Source organism: Gouania willdenowi (genome assembly GCF_900634775.1).
Source record: "Gouania willdenowi chromosome 24 unlocalized genomic scaffold, fGouWil2.1 scaffold_320_arrow_ctg1, whole genome shotgun sequence".
NCBI classification, from domain to species: Eukaryota; Metazoa; Chordata; class Actinopteri; order Blenniiformes; family Gobiesocidae; genus Gouania; species Gouania willdenowi.
The window spans coordinates 3009749-3028788 of record NW_021144848.1 but is presented as its reverse complement, the minus strand read 5'-3'; the positions used below and the strand labels follow the sequence as shown (position 1 = coordinate 3028788).

The 19040-nt window shown below is 36.7% G+C and overlaps 1 protein-coding gene and 4 non-coding genes across 6 annotated transcripts; all 5 read right to left on the bottom strand.

The window, feature by feature from the left end:
* Positions 1-7017: 7017 nt before the first annotated feature.
* Positions 7018-18754, bottom strand: rps7 (ribosomal protein S7). Of its 2 annotated transcripts, none has more exons than XM_028440591.1 (7): positions 18681-18754; positions 17613-17698; positions 17460-17531; positions 15514-15657; positions 14266-14330; positions 8539-8689; positions 7018-7127 (listed from the first exon to the last, which is right to left on the bottom strand). In XM_028440591.1, the coding sequence occupies exons 2-7, from the start codon at positions 17685-17687 to the stop codon at positions 7050-7052; spliced, it is 585 nt and encodes a 194-aa protein (XP_028296392.1). In that variant the 5' UTR covers positions 17688-17698; positions 18681-18754; the 3' UTR covers positions 7018-7049. The 2 variants fall into 2 exon arrangements, with proteins under 2 accessions (XP_028296392.1, XP_028296393.1); XM_028440592.1 differs by lacking the exon at positions 18681-18754 and adding an exon at positions 18269-18410.
* On the bottom strand, positions 8299-8515 carry LOC114458329 (small nucleolar RNA SNORA73 family). Its single transcript, XR_003673017.1, has one exon. It is a non-coding gene; the product is annotated as a small nucleolar RNA SNORA73 family (small nucleolar RNA).
* On the bottom strand, positions 13245-13461 carry LOC114458331 (small nucleolar RNA SNORA73 family). Its single transcript, XR_003673019.1, has one exon. It is a non-coding gene; the product is annotated as a small nucleolar RNA SNORA73 family (small nucleolar RNA).
* On the bottom strand, positions 15262-15479 carry LOC114458330 (small nucleolar RNA SNORA73 family). Its single transcript, XR_003673018.1, has one exon. It is a non-coding gene; the product is annotated as a small nucleolar RNA SNORA73 family (small nucleolar RNA).
* Positions 17203-17419, bottom strand: LOC114458332 (small nucleolar RNA SNORA73 family). The gene has a single exon (XR_003673020.1). It is a non-coding gene; the product is annotated as a small nucleolar RNA SNORA73 family (small nucleolar RNA).
* Positions 18755-19040: the final 286 nt, after the last annotated feature.

The window sequence follows — 19040 nt, the reverse complement described above, 5'->3', positions numbered from 1 at the left end:
TTTACCGGTGATCAACTTCCGGGTTGCATTAAGGGTCGCCATATAAAACAGGCTTTTTAAAACCATTTTAATGCCCAAAACGTCCGTAAATAATACACAATATTCTTCACTACGTTCACAAACTACTTCATTTAGATTTTAAATTAGCTTTTTTTTTTTATTATTATTTTGAAATAAATTTAAAAAGTTTTTTTTTTAATCGAGTCCTGTGTCATGTTTTTTATTAAAGCTTACGTAAATCACTTTGTATTCCCTGTTGGTGAAACATGTTGCCTTGCTTTGTTAAAAGAATATAATTTAGAATAATCAAACATGATATTGATTGTAATTTTGTCTTTATTTCAGATGAAAAAGGTGATCAGAGTTATTTTGATTTTCAATGGTGTTTTTATTATTGCAAAATGCATTTAAAACCATTGTTTGTCTATAAAAAATGTTCATGTCTCCTGTGTCGTTATTTAAATTCCTCATATAAATATCTTTAAATGCTTTGCTGCTAAAATGTGCTACAAAATGATGCCTTGCCTTATTGGTCTAATACATTATTTTCTGTCATGAAAAATAATAGTTTTAATCACAAAAAAATAATTGTTTTCCTGATTGTCTGGAACGCATCATTGGAGGACCAATCATTAAGGAGTTCGCCTTAGTGGGCGTGTCTTAAACGTTACTGCGCTCGAGCGTTAAATACTGTGCGTTCAACTTGAAAAGCGGAAACTTCTTCACTGTCTAATATTATTCCTGTGAATATCAACAAATTTACCTGCGTTTTGGACACAAATAAGAACATTTCTACATCTGCGAAGCCAACGATGGACAAACTATTCCAATCACGTAAATAGCCTCGATTTACAAACATGTTTACTTACTGTTTTTGATCAAATGGTGACTGATTGTTGCTTTAATTTATCTCCCACTTTTATTAAATAGCTTGTTCAGATTCTAAGCTTGGGTTAAAACTTCACTTTGATTTGAACTATTGAAGTCACTGTTTGATGTTTGTTTTAGGTTTATTTCCTCAGCAATGTTTTGTTTTTGTTTTCTTTGATCTTCTTATACACGTGGCCTGTAATAACCTCATCAATAGAAATATGAATGTGTATAGGTTTAAATAAGGCTCATTTGTTGTATTTTTCTAACTCTAAAGATGACAGTGACCCTAATGTAACCCATTTAACCGTTTATTATTTCACCTTGGTGTTTGTTTTTAAAACTGTAGAGCATGATGCAGAACTTATCCATAATCCTACCGTTTAGAACAGGCTTTTTCAACCTTGGGTCGTGACCCCATGTGGGGTCACCTGGAAATAAAATGAGGTGATCTTAGATGTCTACTGATAATAAAATAAAATAAAATAAATTACTGATTGAAGTATTTTTTGAATTACTATTCTTTAAAAAAATAATAATAATTCTATATTTTCACTTTCTCAAATATTAATGTAGTTCAAATAAAACGCAATATAAAAATACCTGAGCTGCCACTTTCTGCACTAATCCTAGAAACTCTGTATTTGTAATTGTAACACAGTATAACAAACATGATCAAATACTAACTTTAGAAAAAAAAGTCAGAAATTTGTCAAATAAAAATGGGGTCACGACAAAAAAAAGAAAAAGGGTCAGGAACCAGTGCTTTAGAAGTTTAGTGAATATAATGAACTCCCTGTATCTCATGTTTTTCAGCTTCGATGAGGACTGTCATCGTTCTCAATTTCTTAAGGAACGCGAGTCAGATGCGACACCAGCCGTACCTTTACGCCCAGGCCTGCACTGACTTTACGATGGACTGGTCCTCCTGCAGACCACCTCAGCCTGTGTATTCAATGTATGGACCTTTCTACTCTCAACCAGTCTGTGGTGGTACCCACACCTGGGAGGAAGAAGGTCTTCTGATGGATCAACCCATCACACGTCCCAGTATGAGCCAACCTCCTGAGGTCACAGAAAGCAGATGTTCCCCAAACCAGCTCAGCTCTGGTTCCACTGGTCCTAAAGCAGCTCATGTCTCTGACAGTGGTGGAGATGACTTCTACCTCTACAGCCCTATCTCTGACATGTCTGGATGTGTGGCTGACGGCTTCTCTTTGCAGCGACAAACTGTTACTGAAGCTGAGGAATAGAATGTTTAACCCTCAACAAAAGCCTTCATCTGTTTTTAGTTCCAGGTCCAGCTCAGAGAACGTTCGACTGGTGAACACTTGCAGAGGAAATATATCATGTATATAATCATAATATCACTTTTATTCAATCAAATATTCAGCATTAAAATTGTGAGGTGTTATATAAACTGTTTTAAAGTCTTTATATTCACGCTTCTTAGGTTTTAGTAAAGTTGTGGACGAATTCTATGTCTGGTGAAATAAAAATGAGTGTATGACAATAATCTGACTTAGTGTGGATTTATTCAGGATCCTAAAGGAACATGATTTACAGAGAAAAACAAAGAGGTTCTATGTTTGATCACTGAGAGTTCTAGTTACCACAGAGGGTTGGCAGTCACCTCGTGAGGCTCAAGGGTTACAAATGGAAACATTTTACACAATTTTATTCTGAGATAAGGTTATCATAAGACCCTAAAAACTTAAATTAAGACAAAAATGCAATAAGGCACGAAAAATCAGAAAAATGTGAAAAGTACTCAAATTTTTGAGGTAAGGCACAAAAATGAAAAAAAAAAAAAACAAAATAGATTTTTTTTTCTGAGATAAGGTTATCATAAGACCCTAAAAAGTAGTTCAAATATGATGAGCACACTTAAAAAGGGATGAAAATGCAGAATGGCATGAAAAATTAGAAAAATTAAAAACACCCAAATTTAGAAGGTAAGGCATTAAAATTATTATTATTTTTTTTCTGAGATAAGTTCATCATTAGACCCTAAAAACTAGTTCCAAAATATGAGCATACTTAAATTAAGGCAAAAATGCAATAAGGCATGAAAATTTAGAAAAATGTGAAAAACGCCAATTTCAGAGGTAAGATTAAGATTAAGATTAATCTTTAAGTGGTTAAGGACGCTGGGCTTGTAATCGGAGGGTTGCCGGTTCAAGCCTCACCTGGGCCATCACTATGGGATGTTGAGCAAGTCCCTTAACCCTGAACTGATCCCCAGGCGCCGTAAAATGGCTGCCCACTGCTCCTCAGGGATGGGTTAAATGCAGAGGATGAATTCCATTAATGTACTAACATTACATGGCCAATTAAAGGCGAAAGCCCCGATTTAATCTTAATCTTAATCTTTAATTAAGGCAAAAATGCAATAAGGCATGAAAATTTAGAAAAATGTGAAAAACGCCAATTTCAGAGGTAAGGCTAAAGTAAGGCAAAAAAATTCCAAAATTTAGATTTTTTTTTCTGAGATAAGGCTTTCATAAGACCCTAAATAGTCGTTTGAATATGATGAGCACACTTAAAATGAGGCAAAAATGCAGCACGGCGTGAAAAATGAGAAAAATTCTCAAATTTTCAAAGTAGGTTTTAGTAAGGCACAAGAATTTCTTTAAAAAATAATAATTATTATTATTTTCTGAGATAATGCCATCATAAGACCCTTAAAACTAGTTCAAATATGATGAGCACACTTAAATTGGGCGAAAATGCAGTAAGACATGAAAAATGAAAAACACCCAATTTTCGGAGGTAAGGCTACTGTATATATAGTAAGGCATATAAATTCCAAAAATTTTCTGAGATAAGGCTATCAATAAATACAGGAATGAACAAAGGACTTTGGTGTATTTTTGGAATCATTTTGTATATTTTTCCCTCATTTAGTGAGTTTTTTTGCATCATTTTTGTGTAATTTTGTTGCCCTTTTGTGCTTTTTCTCTCATTTTACTTGTTTATGGCATCACTTTGTGCAGATACTTTATAGGCTGCATAAATTTAGACAAAGGGTGTAATTTTGTGGCCCTGGGGCCACCAGCTGACCATGTCTGGTCTAAGATATGACTCAACTGGTGGGTCGAAGCATTTGTAAAACAGGAAAAGTTAGAAAAAAAGATCTTGTGTTTACATTTTGATTTATTATCACAGAGGAACGCCATCTATAAGAGCAAATAAAGAGTCTGTCTGTCAAATCTGGACACTTAAGAGATTTATTCTTGACAGTTTATTTATATTACAAATAATCCTCCAGTTAAACAACAGGTAGATTGTTTAATTTGTTTCTGTATTAGTTTGATATTGTCAGTAATTTCACCATATGTGATTTAACCTGAATTCAACCATCAAAACCACAGTGGGGTAGGTTTTCAGTTCCTTTAACTTTGATTTAAAAATGTTCACATTAGATGCTGACTTCAGCTCTGCTGCAGTTTGTTCCACTTCTTTGCAGCATAACAACTAAAAGCAGCATCACCATGGTTACTGTGAGCTCTGGGCTCCACTATCTGACCTATGTCCATAGATCTGTGAGCTCTGGGTTCCACTATCTGGCTGACTGGGAGCCAGTGTAAAGACTTAAAAACTGGACTAATGTGTTCTGACCTCTTTGTTCTGGTTCAGACCTGAGCTGCAGCGTTCTGAACCAGCTGTAGATGTTTGATGAAGACCATTACAATAGTCCAGTCTGCTGGAGATAAAAGCATGGACCAGTTTCTCCTGATCTTTCTGAGCCATTAAACCTTTCACTCTGGAGATGTTCTTTAGGTGGTAGAAGATGTTTTTGTGATAGATTTGATCTGATGCTGAATGTCAGATCTGAGTCAATCAGAACACCAAGGTTTTTGACTTGGTCTTTATCTTCTAAAGATCCAGACTCAGATACTTGCTGACAGCAGTCCTCTTTTCATTGTTACCAAAGACAATCACCTCCATCTTGTCATGGTTTAGTTGAAGGAAGTTGTCAGAGCAAATTTACGGTCGTCCTCTTTGGAAACATGATTTATGCTCTGGTTGAATGATGAAGTCCAGTCAAAGCATGATGATTTTATAAAAAAGGATTTATTATAAACTAAATGAATAGGAGTACAAAAAAGGTCTTCCATCCTGTAGGAAGGGCAAGCGGCCAGCAACTAACTGGAAAGTTCCACAGTTTCAACTTTTCCCAGATAGAGAAAAGTCCCACCCTAAGATGAGAGGAAAGGAGGGGGTCAGATGTCCTAACAGTGGAGATGTAGGAGCCAATGATATCTGTCTGCATGTGAGTCCACCTTTGAGGTCAGATGCAGCTGTGTCTTATCTGTGTGCGTAGGTGAAAGAATGTGAGTCGGCCATCTAAACCCTTCCAAGGACAAAGTAGAAAGGCACAAAACAAGAATCACATCTTATGATACGTAGGCACTGTTACAGAGCTCTGCTTATCAGTTTTTGGTATGAGACCTTGTGCAGAGACTGTTTGTTACTGGCACTGTAAATACAGCACAATCTGTCTGTACTGCGACTAATCTAACATGACTCAGCAAAGGAGCAACGACTCTGTTCAAAAGTACAACGATATAATGCAGTCATTGTGTATAAACACATGACAAATTGTACACATGAACACACATTTGATATGATTAAAATAATTGCATAACAAAGTTTTCACTCATCCAGCAGTTTACTTTTTCTAAGCAGTCACACAACACCTCAATGGGACCATAGTCATCTGGGTTCAGTGATAGATATAGTTGTGTGTCATCTGCGTAGCTCTGATAATCAACCTTACAGTTGTGTAAAATGTGTCCTAAAGGAAGCATATAAAGGCTAAACAGAAGAGGTCCAAGAACAGAGCCCTGAGGAACCCCACAGGACATTGGTAATCTGTCAGATTCAAAGTGTACAAAATAACTTTGATCTTCCAAGTGGAACTTAAACCATTGATTTACCTTAACATTTAGTCCAACCCATGTTCACTGGCCATCCCACCACTGTAATTTAACTTTGCTAGTGTGAGTAGTCAGGCTACAGTAGTATAGGAAACTAGGGTCAGCTCATGGTTTTAATGTCCAGGGAGGGGCGCGTTCATTCTGCATGGACTTAAAGAAATAAACGTTAGATATAATCATGTTCATCAAAAGGAAACTGAAAGTGATGAAGATAAATATACTCGGATGGACTCACACAGTTTAAACAAACACAGTCCTAAACTATCGCACATTCAAAGCATCTATTTACACTTACATTAATGTACACCAAGACTAGGTCCACGAATGCAGAACGACATTTATTGATCCAGAAATTAAACTGATCTTACCTTTATAGGCTGTTTCCTTTTTTGATTTTTAATCCCTTTGAACCTCCATCCATTGTGGTTTTTATTTTCAATAAATCCACTATTTGGTCTGTTTTAATCTTTCTCTCTCACTCGGTTCTCTGCTCCTTGTGTCGATTTCAAAACAAAGAAGCATCTTTAAAGTTTGTTACGTGAGTAGAATTATTGCAATTTACCGACACTGGCTGTAAAGAGTAACTTCTTATCTTTCACAAACTGGTGGAATTTCTCCAATAGAGCAAATATCAGCAGAGTTAGTCATTTAATAAAGTGATGCGTTCAGGGGCCATCGGAAACCCAGTCCGTTCCTATAATCCAGCCGTTGAGAACGTGTCGTGCCTGGGTAAATCTTGACGTGGTTACCCTACGCAACAGAGGACATGAAATTAACAGCAAGTACTGTCAACAACAAAACCCAGTCGCTTAATGACGACGTAATGCCATGTGTCATAAATTAATGTGATGACGTTTGTCTGTGGGAACCGAGTTGAGCTGGTGATCACGTCCGTGACAGAAAAGGGGGATTTCTGCTGTGAGCTTGGAACGGCTTAAGCTAGCAGTACGAGTAACACCCTAAACATCATTTTGTGTTTTTGAATAATTTTCCTGACATTCTGAGTTTGGTTTCTCTCCATCTTCAGATGTAGAACTTTTAATCATCTCAGGATCATTGATGACACTTTCACGCTACAGAATATTAATGTTTGAAACCATTAATAATGAGACGTTCATACTGTTAATAAACGTGTGAGTGTAATGATCAGAACGTGCAGGACTGCAGCTCTCCAGGAACTTTAACAATGACCACAAACAGGAACGACAGTAAACAAATTTATTTTGTCATCTGCATTTACAGCTGGAATTCTGGGAATTCAAACACCACGTCTTTGCCTGTGAGCTTCTTGTAGACACCGGAGAAGGTTTCTACCTGAAGTAACGAGAAAACACACAAAGGTTTGACGTTAAAACACACACACAAAAAAAATCATATTTAACTTTTATCCATTTTCAAATAAACAGACAAAGCAGGTTTAGATGTTTTTAATTTGTTTGCATTTTGTGGAAAAATGATTTCATTTCATGGTATTTTAATACCTTTGCAAAAAATACTGAATATTAAAATAATTCCAGCAAGTTCATTTTAATCTTTTCTGAAATAAAAGTTGGCAACTAATCAACTAATCAATAAAAACTGACTATTGAAAGTGTTGGCAATGAATTTTATTATTAATTTGTTGTGTCGTGGGATTTATGCTCAGTGACGTAGAAATGTTTGATTCACTAACAGTGTTTGTGTGTGAGACACTTATTTCAGTTTAATCAGCTTAAGCAGGTTTAAATCTTCTTTATAAACTGTAAAAAAAAAAAAAAAAACAATCACTAGTTGCAGCTAAAACTTAATTTCCTGAATAAATGAAACCAACATGTTTTTAAATATATTCTCATCCTAAATCAGATCATCTAAACAAGACACTACAGAACTCACTCACACGTGCTGCCTCCTATATGAGAAAAAGCCCTGAGTGGCTCATATTGTTCAGCGGTTTGTTAAAAAATGTCTGGCATTTTTTTTTTATCAGTAAATTTAACCTAAAATTGTCTGATTTATATCGTCATTTAGAGAAAAAAAACTGAAATGAGTTGTGATTGATATCGTCCCGCCCCACTACTGACATTCTATAAAAACAATGACACATTTAAATTACTTTACAAATTTACCCAAAAAATAAGTAAAACTACAGGCAAAAAAAATAAAAAAGAGAAAGAAATGAAGATAAAGATCAGGAACATAAATGATGAACAGGACATTATTTATATATTTAGTCATAATTTATCACTGTAACGGCCCCAGTGAAAAAATATTTTATTAATAAACTTTTAAAAGGATCGTTCACATTTATTTCCATAAGCTTTTAAATGTCTTTATTAAATCTGTGCTGAAAAAGGTTTAAAATGAATCCATAACTGTTTTATTGTTTTTAAGACATTTACACAAAACAACAACAACAAGCAAACTCATCATTAAGGACATCAATATTTAAGAACAAAAAATAAGTTACATAGTGTTATTCAATAAGAAACAAACACCTAATGTGAGACTTTGTGCACTGCATGGTTTAGCTCCCCAGTAACGGCCCCAAAGGACTCTGGGAAGATGTAGGAATATGCAGGACGCTCGTCCTCACCAGCGACAGCCGGGGACGGAGCTTTGTCTCCGACGGCGTGGAACGGGACTGTACGTCACAGCTCAGAGCTATGCTCCCATACGCCACCAGGACAGAGCCAGGAGGAGACACTCCTGGATGTCCACGTCGGAGGAGGAAGAGGAAGTCACTTACTTTGTGTTCCACGTTGTTCTGCTGAGCCTTGTCCAGGTGAACCTTGATGAGTCGGCTACTGTCCAGTTTCACTTTGATCCTCTTACCAACGATTTCACTGGGAAACACCAGATCCTCCAGGATGGCATCGTGCACCGCCGTCAGCGTACGACTGAGGAACAAAAAAATAGTTAGAAATAGAAACAATAGATCTGCTCTTGTCCTTCATTACACACTAGGGATGAACGATTGCAATAATATTGTGATATGATAAAAGGAGATTTCCTAACCGCAAATAGGGGTGAGTATAAGAGATGTTGCAATACCATACGTATCGCGATACAATATTGCGATATTCTAACCTGTTAATATCAAAAGTAAACGTAGAGATGAAAAATCAAGTAGTTATATGTTCATCAGAATATATTGATCATTCAGACAAATTGAGTCAAAACTATTTGCTTCAAAACATCATATTTATTATTTATTATTAGTGTTTTTGCACATTTTCACAAAAAAAGAAAATAGTGTTACACACTGTCATAACAAAGTGCAACAAGTTTCTTTTCACTGAAACTACTGTGTAGAAGTCTTAAAGTAACCATGACAACATAATGACGGCATTGTAACAACTAAGTGAGAACATTAAGGATAAATCACCCTGAGTCACTGATAATACACAAAAATTAGAAATTCCACCTCTTCAGATGCATTGTTTATACAAATCATCCTTTACTTAAACCTATATCTGAATATTCTTCAAAGCCATAATAAAAACTGTTTTAAGATTTTCATTAAAAGATATTTTAATCCACACCGCTATAACAAAAACCATCAATCATAGACAAAGCTTTTGATGTCTGGGTTAAAGTAGAAATGTGTTTATTAAAAACACTTTTACATCTTTACAATAAAACTCAATATTCCACGGTCATTTCTTCAGATTCATAATTTTGTATCAACATTTATCTCCATCCACGCTGACCAGCTCTATCCTAGACTTTATTTTGAAACTGAACCCATCTTCTAAAGCAGAGATTCTCAACTGGTGGGTCAGGACTCAAAAAGTGGGTCACGGACCTGGGTCGCCAACAGCTGGTCAAATATAAACATGTCTTATGTTGGATTTGTCTTTTATTTTGAAAGAAACTTTTTTTTGACAGGCTTGCTGTAAAATGCATTCTGCAGAGGAAAATATATAGATGTATGTTTTAAACAAGACAATGTGTGTTTTCAACAGTTATGTTTGAAAAACGTGGGTCGCGATTTAATGGCCGTGGGAAAATGTGGGTCTCAGGGTGAGACCAGTTGAGAACCCCTGTTCTAAAGGGTCTATTAGACTTGATTATTCTTTCATTAACTCTCACGACTTGAAACCTTTGATCAGGTTGAAAATCTGTTGGAGGAAGAATTGAGGTTAGAACTTTCTGAGAGAATGTTGGAAGAAGTCGTGAAAAATAAACTCTTCTATTTGTTTAAAACATGCTGTGATCAGTTTAAAGTTCTGCATCACCTCCACTGGTCCAGATGTTTCCTGGTATTGATTCTTTGTGTGAGCGTTGTAGACAAACACCAGCTACTCTTACACATGTTTGGGTCCTGCCCAACAACTGGATGGGTTTTGGAAACTGATATTCTTAACACTTACAGATGTTTTACAAATGACATTAAAACCCACTCCTATAACAGCATTGTTTGGGGTCAAACCACCTGAATTACATCTCAGTCATCGGCCAAAAACTGTGGTTGCGTTTGGTTCTGTTAGCACGTCGACTTGGAGTGGAACCTCACGTTATGCAATACAAAGCTCACAATATCATTATCTCACAATATGACAATACTGTGATTATCGATATATTGGTCAGAAATCAACCTACGAAATCAACCTTATTTTATATCTTAGACAATAAATATAGAAAGTGTCCTATAACAGTGACACTATTTCAGTGCAACATTTCTGTAAATAATTGTCAACATACTGATGTAAACTAATAAGTATCTCTAATAGTGCTTTATGCAAACAATCAATATGTCTTTATTACCAGTGATTATAGTGAAATATTACAGTAAACAATATATTGTTCCTTCAACAAACAGTGACGACATTTCAGTGAAAACGTACCTGGAACATTTTAGTGAAAAACGCAGAAAAGGTTTTGAAAATAAACAAACATTAAAAAAAAATGATAGCGCAAGCATATCGATAATTGATCGTGCGAAAAATATTGCGATATATCGCCGTATCGAGATATTGTCGCTCCTTAATTTGACTGATTTTGTAGAAATAGGACAAACATCCTCTGACTTTTAAATCATGAGTTAATGATATCGTTCATTTCTTAAAATATGAGAATACGATACAACACCAGAGGCAGTGCATAGGAACATTATACTATTTATAACTTATATAGAACAAATAGAAGCTAATGATACTGTAAATTAAATTAAAGCTGATGATATGGATCACTAGTTTATTTTATTGTTTACTCAGGGTTTTTGTTCATTCCTTTTTAGTATGTATGCATATATGTGGACATGTGCATACATTTATTGTGTATATCTCATATACCTTCTATAATTTGCCCTTTCACAGCATGTTTGAACTTCTGTTATTGTTTATAAAACATTGAGAGAAAAGCTCATCTGGAGCTATGAGAGGAGGATGTTTCACTGTTAATATAAACATTAGTGATGTTAATGCTTGTACCGTATTGTTCGGACCATAAGGTGAACTTAAAATCATTTAATTTTCTCAAAAATCGACAGTGCGCCTTATAATCAGGTGCGTTTTATGTATGAAATTAATATGTCAAAATGTTTTAGTACAACTTTGGTAAACTATGAAGCTGCACTACTTGATAGATTTTTGGCGCTTGAGGGCTACCGTAGTCAGACGCCTCGTGGAGAGATATTTACCTGTGCTTCAACATACTGAACTGAAAAATAAAGAGTGTAATGTTCTGTATTTTATGTGTTAAACACGAACAATGTTGAGAATTATTGGTAATGAGTTGAATAAAGTTTGACTATTTTGTTTCGCCTAATGAGTCTTAATAATAATAAACCGGTGCACCTTATGTATGAAAATAGACCCAGTTAGACCCATTCATTGATAGTGCCCCTAATAATCTGAAAAATACGGTATGTATAATAGAAAAAGTAACAATAAAAAGACCTTGACCCAAAAACATTATGTATCCTATTGTGTCAGTTTAAACACTGATCTGAACAGATTATATGAAAATAAAATGTCTGCACATACATAATTACACACCATCATAAAATCAATTGCATCAAGTAACCATTCCAACACATTGAGAGCATTGTACCCACTGAATTAATGCATACACAAAAATAAAAAATTACATATTTTTGAATTAAAAAAAAGATTTTTTAAATTAAAAAAATTATTTAAAATCAGCATCCCCCAAAAAGATCACAGTATATTGTGAAAATGATTTTTTTTCACACCCTTACTTCAAAGGCTGTGATTTTGAGAAAAACAAAATAAAAAGTTCTGATCACATGACGTGTGAGTGAAGCAGGAGGAAGAGCGACCTCACAAGACAGGGTTTAGAACCAAAGAGCAGCAGCACGTCAGCTGTGTGAAATTATTTAGGATATAAAAAAGATGCTGCGCTCCACCAAGAAACGCGTCTCGCTCCGATGACCGCGACAAACTCGCCGTGGGCACTAACGGGGGATGCACCGCGGGCCCTCGTGCTAAACCTAAACTGCACCAGTGGACGTGGTAGTCTCGCTCTGTCCGACGCCACCCTGGGTACGCTGTAGCAGACCCCTCTCCTTCACCACAATTTTCTTCTTGGACCACCCACAATGTCGTGGCAGCCACTGCTATCAGTGTAGGTTTAGTGTGTTGTTATTGACTGAATATAATATTTGTTTCCTTCTTAAGGTTTATTAATAACATACACTTGTTCATTTAGGATTTATTGGGACTTTGATTTACCTTAAAATATTATTCATTTTTTTGAGCACGTTTGTTCTTATTTTTCAATATGTTCGGCAGAATTTTGCTACGTTGTCATGGTGAATGTTTACATAAATGCACTTAAGTTTACAACTGTAATTGAAGTAGATAAATAAACCATCTTTGATATTAATTCATGCTTCATTTGCCTTTATTTTAACATAAGCCTTGTCAAAGAAAGAACAATTTATGTATAATACATCTGATATTATTAGAACAAGTGACAATGATTGTGTTTGTTGAAAAATACATAAAAAGCAATCAGACTATTGAAGGGAAAACAGAAAATCAGTTAGATTTTTCAAAATGGTTCAGCTTTATTACAAACAGACTGAATAGATCTGATCCACCAAACATGAACCATTGCCTCCATTAAATGAAGCTGTTAAACATCTCAGATCTGTGCAGCAACTGTTTCACAATCCTTCCAAATGTGTCGTTAGCTTAGCATGTAGCGGCGCTGACTGAGGGGTCAAAGGGGAGGGACAAATTCAATTAAGTTCAAAAAACCTTCTGAAGTCAATTGGAAGTAAATTAAAGTTTTAAAGGGACCATCCACTTTTTAACAAATTTGTGTTGAAAATATCCAACATGAACCCATAACCGTTTTATTGATTTTTAAAGACACGATTACACAAGACAAAACAAGAAGAAAACCTAAGGATATTAATATTCAAGAACAAAAAATTAGTTATATAAAATTATTCAATAATAAACAAACACCTAATGTGTGAGACTTTGTGCACTGCATGGTTTAGCTCCCCAGTAACGGCCCCAAAGGACTCTGGGAAGATGTAGGAATATGCAGGACGCTCGTCCTCACCAGCGACAGCCGGGGACGGAGCTTTGTCTCCGACGGCGTGGAACGGGACTGTACGTCACAGCTCAGAGCTACGCTCCCATACGCCACCAGGACAGAGCCAGGAGGAGACACTCCTGGATGTCCACGTCGGGTTAAACAGACAAATCATCACCGTTTATAATTTAAATGTGATTACATCATTTCCCTTTTGACCATACACTGCTAACGCTGCAACATGCTAAGCTAACCCAAACATGTGGGACTGATTTTTGCAATGGAGTTCCTCACCAGTTTTAGAAAAAGCAGCACAAGTTGTCAATCTACTAAATGACCTATAAATCTACTAAATGATCTAAGAATCTACTAAATGATCTATAAATCTACTAAATGATCTAAGAATCTACTAAATGATCTATAAATCTACTAAATGATCTAAGAATCTACTAAATGATCTAAGAATCTACTAAATGATCTATAAATCTACTAAATGATCTATAAATCTACTAAATGATCTAAGAATCTACTAAATGATCTATAAATCTACTAAATGATCTATAAATCAGGCTGAATGTTTCACTCTAATAGAAAGCAATGAGACGTTTATAGGCAGTGGGGCCGTGTGACATCATCAATCACATGATTTCAAGATAGAGGAACACAGGCTTTAAAACTGTAAAGTTGTCCTATTTTTAAAAGTTAAACTAATTATGGTGCATAATAATGTGCTTTGTTAGACATCGATCAACTAATAAGTAAATGTTAAAGTTGTAAAGAAAGTGGAGGATCCTTTAAAAACTGCATAAATAAATCAAGTTTTGAAGGAATATGAAACAGCTGCTGCACTGACCGATGGGAAAACGTGCAAAGCGTTAAAAACAGACTCCCAGAGACAGAAAAACATCTTCCAGTTCAAAGTGAGTTCTGCACAACGCTGATAAAGTAAACAGACACTCACCTCCTGGGACGCTTCTGCTTATTCTTTGTGCGGCTTTTTCTGGTTGGTTTGGGCAGAATTCTCCTCTGAAAGGAAACATTGCGTTACACAGAACACGTAAAAACATATAAACACCAAATGTGTCAGACTTCTATTAATACAACGTACAAATTTAAATTACTTTACATAATGTACCCCCCAAAAATAAGTAAAACTACAGAAAGAAAAGAAATGATAATAAAAAAAGAAAAGATTCAGACGAGATTAGGGGCCAAAAATGTTTAACAGAACATCCTTAAGAAGGGGTTCTCAACCTTGGGTGTCAGAACCCCATTAGGAGTTGCGAGTCACAGGGAAAGGTTCAACAGATGCCTTCAAAAAAACTAAGAACATTTTTTTGGACAATTTGAGCAGATTTTTGCTCATTTTTCTGCAACTACACCAAACATTTACCATATTTTAACCTATTTTCATCACTTTATGCAACATTTTTGCTTTTTTTATGCATTTTGTTACAATACTCCAATTTCTGACACTTCATCAATTTTCAATGCCTTTTCTACATGTTTTTCCTACTTTCCAGACATGTTCAGCACTTATAAACCCTTTACACATAATGTCACATACGTTGACCCGTTATTGTCACTTTTAACCTCTTCATGATTATTTCTGCCAATTTAACCACATTCATGATTTGTCATGCCCATTATTTGCCAGTTTAAACGAATTGTTGTAATATTGACACTTTAAACCCTTTTTACCACTTTGTTTTTGTAAACTCTAATTTGTAACTTTTAAACAATTTCTGTGGTTTTTTAAATCCCATTTCACCACATTTTCTGATCACTTGAACCCATTTTATTTGTGATTAAAAATTCCCATTTTTAAGATGACTAATAGTAAACGTTCCTGGATAACAGTGGGTATTATTCAGATGAATTAATGCATGTGTTATCAATGATGGAGATGAAAAGGTTGAGAACCCCTGCTTTAGATAATATTTAAAGAAATTAAAATAATTGTGCACTGCATGGTTTAGCTCCCCAGTAACGGCCCCAAAGGACTCTGGGAAGATGTAGGAATATGCAGGACGCTCGTCCTCACCAGCTGACAGCCGGGGACGGAGCTTTGTATCCGACGGCGTGGAACGGGACTGTACGTCACAGCTCAGAGCTACGCTCCCATACGCCACCAGGACAGAGCCAGGAGGAGACACTCCTGGATGTCCACGTCGGGTTGGAACGGTGGCAAACACACACAGCTGCTCACCTGTGCGATGAAGACCACATGCTTTCCACTGAACTTCTTCTCCAGCTCCCTCACCAGGCGAACCTGGATCTTCTGGAAGGACTTAAGCTGAGGGACGGGGACGAAGATGATGATGGCTTTCCTGCTGCCACCCACCTCGATCTCCTGCAGGAAGGAACACAGACGGGACGGTGAGACTCGTTCAGGGGATCAGGTCTCACGCACGACTCCAGGCTACGTTCACACTGCAGGAAAATGTCACCAGAATCTGTTACAGTTTAAACAGCACTAATCTGACCCAGGCCACTTTCATACGTGCTCCTGAATACGACACATCTGATATTTTGTCTGAATGGACAAGTTGCATGTATTCAACCTTTACATCATTAAAATGCATCACAAATCTGTGTTCCAGGAAAAGCGATGGGAAACAAAGCAGCCAGAGTGGAGGACGGTAGGGGAGGGAGAAGTAATCGATGCATCGTCGTTCAGACGGTGATCATTGATTTATACATTACCATTAATGGTTCTTAAGGGTGCTTTCCCAATCGAAGAATCCTTCTAAGATTTGTTTGCTCGGATAGTACGCCTTGTTTTGTGAACTCGCGGATGTTTTGGCGGGTCTCGGATCACTTCCTAACAAAGCCTTGAGTGCTTCAGCTGCGCCGCGAACACAAATGGACAGCGCGACTAATTACAGGAAGTATGTGCAATGACGTAGAACGCGTGGTGTGAGTGGAAAGAAAGATTAGCCATATTACGAAACTAAACAGTTAAACGCCAAAATAAGGTCAAGTTGTTGCTGCTCCATTGTTGGTCAAGAACAAACGGAGAAGGATGAAGTTTGTGAGCACCCATAGATGAGACTTCTTCAGTAACAACACCCCAGGCGACTAGTTCATCCATCTACATCAGAGGCTGTTTGGAGCAGATCAGTAAGTGCACCGTGAACACAAACCGAGCCTAGTCTAGGTGATAAAACGAAGTGCTGTTCTCCGCCCATTCAACCCCAATCCAGGACTAAACCGGTGTGAAAGCATCCTTAAATGGTCAGTTACAAGATGACTGCAGAAGGATATTTTAATAAATTAAAAAGTTTTAAAAAGCACTATCGTTCTTTAGTTTATATTTAACAAACTATTAAGAACAGCTGTTTATTGTAGATATTACAGACAGGCTGCAGCTACTTTACCATGCACATCTAAATGAACAGCTTAAAATGTAAATGTGTGTCCTGACTCAATGCAATTGCTATATTTTTAAGAACAGCAGTTCATTAGTGAATACGGTGAGAAATAATGCAAAAAAAAAAGTGAATTAACTCATAATTGAAATGGAATACACCTAAAACTTCCTACCCCTAGAGGACGGAGTGGAAAGTGGAAGAAGAGTGAGGTCGTAATAATTAGCAGAGGTGTTGCCTCCATATTTACATCCGTAAACAGTGTGTGTGCCCGCGTAGAACCTCAGGAACTAGGTCACATTCAGTTCACACTCTAAACTGAGAAGTATCATGCATTTCTGGAAAAACATTTGAATTATGTGCATAGATTTGTTTCACTTTAAAAAGGACTAACCTTTTTAAATGATATTTATCTCCATTTGATTTTATCTACAGGCACACTGAGCATTAAAAACAGTAACATTCAAGGACAAACAGAAGGTTATATAGTAATTATTCAATAAGAAACACACACCTAATGTGTGAGACTTTGTGCACTGCATGGTTTAGCTCCCCAGTAACGGCCCCAAAGGACTCTGGGAAGATGTAGGAATATGCAGGACGCTCGTCCTCACCAGCGACAGCCGGGGACGGAGCTTCGTCTCCGACGGCGTGGAACGGGACTGTACGTCACAGCTCAGAGCTACGCTCCCATACGCCACCAGGACAGAGCCAGGAGGAGACACTCCTGGATGTCCACGTCGGGTTGGAACCAACACGTGTGTGTATGTGTGTGTGTTCTTACCTTCGCTGCAGTGATGTTCAGCTCTCTCAGCTGAGCCTTCAGGTCAGAGTTCATCTCCAGCTCAAGCAGAGCCTGAAAAAGGACGAGACAAAGCACACGCGTTAATAATCAGGAAACAAAGTGAACAGTCGCTGTAATGAACCGAAATCTCACCTGGGAGATCCCAGACTCAAACTCGTCTGGCAGTTCGCCATTGGGCTTCACTATTTTGGCGCTTGTACTGAACATGGCCTTTGTCTCTGTGAGGGACAGAACCAGAAAAAGTTAGTAACATCAACTAAAACAGCTTCACTTTCCATTATATAAAGTTTACTTATTTGGTTTCACCGGCTAAAGACTTCAACACAACATTTGATACGTCCGTCTGTTGATACTACATTAGAACATGCATTAAACATGGTGTAAATGAGTGATACTGCCCCAAAACATGTCGATATTTCCATTTCAGGGGTTGAACTTTGCATGATTTAGCACAAGCTCATAAAATACAACTATAGTAAGACAATCCAATGGGTTTAGGCTCAATAAAGCTGAGAAAAGACACATTTTAGTAAGACTTTACACAACTTTAAAGAGTGAATAGTCGATTGTACAGAGTTCAGAGTAATTTTTTGCATTCTGTATTTAAATATTTTTATTTCCTTCACAAACGCACACGTGTTGTAGAATGCCTGTTTATACACTTACTGCTTTGATAAGCTACATGCTAGCTTGGTGCTAACGCATATACAGGTTTAGCGACGCTGTAAGACATTAACTCCATCACAATAAGCAATAAGAGCACAATATTTCATAGATAAGAAACTTACTGTGCTGTAGATTCTGTAATGTGGGATTCAGACTGAGCTCAGCGGAGGAAAAGCTTTACATTGGTCAGTAAATGAAGGTCTAGATTAAAAACATTACACCTCAAAATTCCGCTTTTAAAAGTTCTGGACTTTTAAAAGTCAAACGTCAACATTAAACGCGACATAGTTTAACCTTTGGGTCTAAAAACTGAACACATGTACGGCCTTGCTAGGCTAACACTTCCCAGGCACCGGAGCCACACTACTATAGGCATTAATCAGCTCAAACAAAGCCATCCACTGTCTCAATCTGCTTAATCTAAGCCATCAAAGCCTTACGTTACCTTATAAAGTTTAACATTTGTAAAATAAAAAATGTGAATCCGGTTTTAAACACGACTTTGTGGTTCTGAGGAGGAATAGCGCGACTCACCGCAGTAACGACGGCCAAGGAAGAGACCGGAGCATCGCGAGAGTTGGATTCATCCAATGGGAGCGAAGAGTCTGCTACCGCGAGATTATGACGATGTGAGGGGGAAGTATCGCGAGACTGATTTGGGCCAGACCGTTTTCTTGTCTATGGACCAGACAGCCAAGCTTAGGTAAAATAAAATAAAATAAAATAAAATAAAATAAAATAAAATAAAATAAAATAAAATAAAATAAAATAAAATAAAATAAAATAAAATAAAATAAAAAATTACAATTACTTTTAATTTAAAAGAGAATATTTGTTTATCTATAAATGCATGTGCTCATAACTAAAGCCCAATCTTCTCCCTTTTAGGACAGG

What these genes read in the sequence shown, in the direction of transcription:
- rps7 (XM_028440591.1), bottom strand. Translation starts at nt 17,687, where the DNA reads ATGTTCAGTACAAGCGCCAAAATAGTGAAGCCCAATGGCGAACTGCCA. An exon ending in AAGCAGAAGCGTCCCAGGAG is followed by an intron (nt 8,690 to 14,265) that starts GTGAGTGTCTGT and finishes TTTGTTCCTCAG; the next exon opens with TCGTACGCTGACGGCGGTGC. An exon ending in AGAACAACGTGGAACACAAA is followed by an intron (nt 7,128 to 8,538) that starts GTAAGTGACTTC and finishes TCGTTACTTCAG; the next exon opens with GTAGAAACCTTCTCCGGTGT.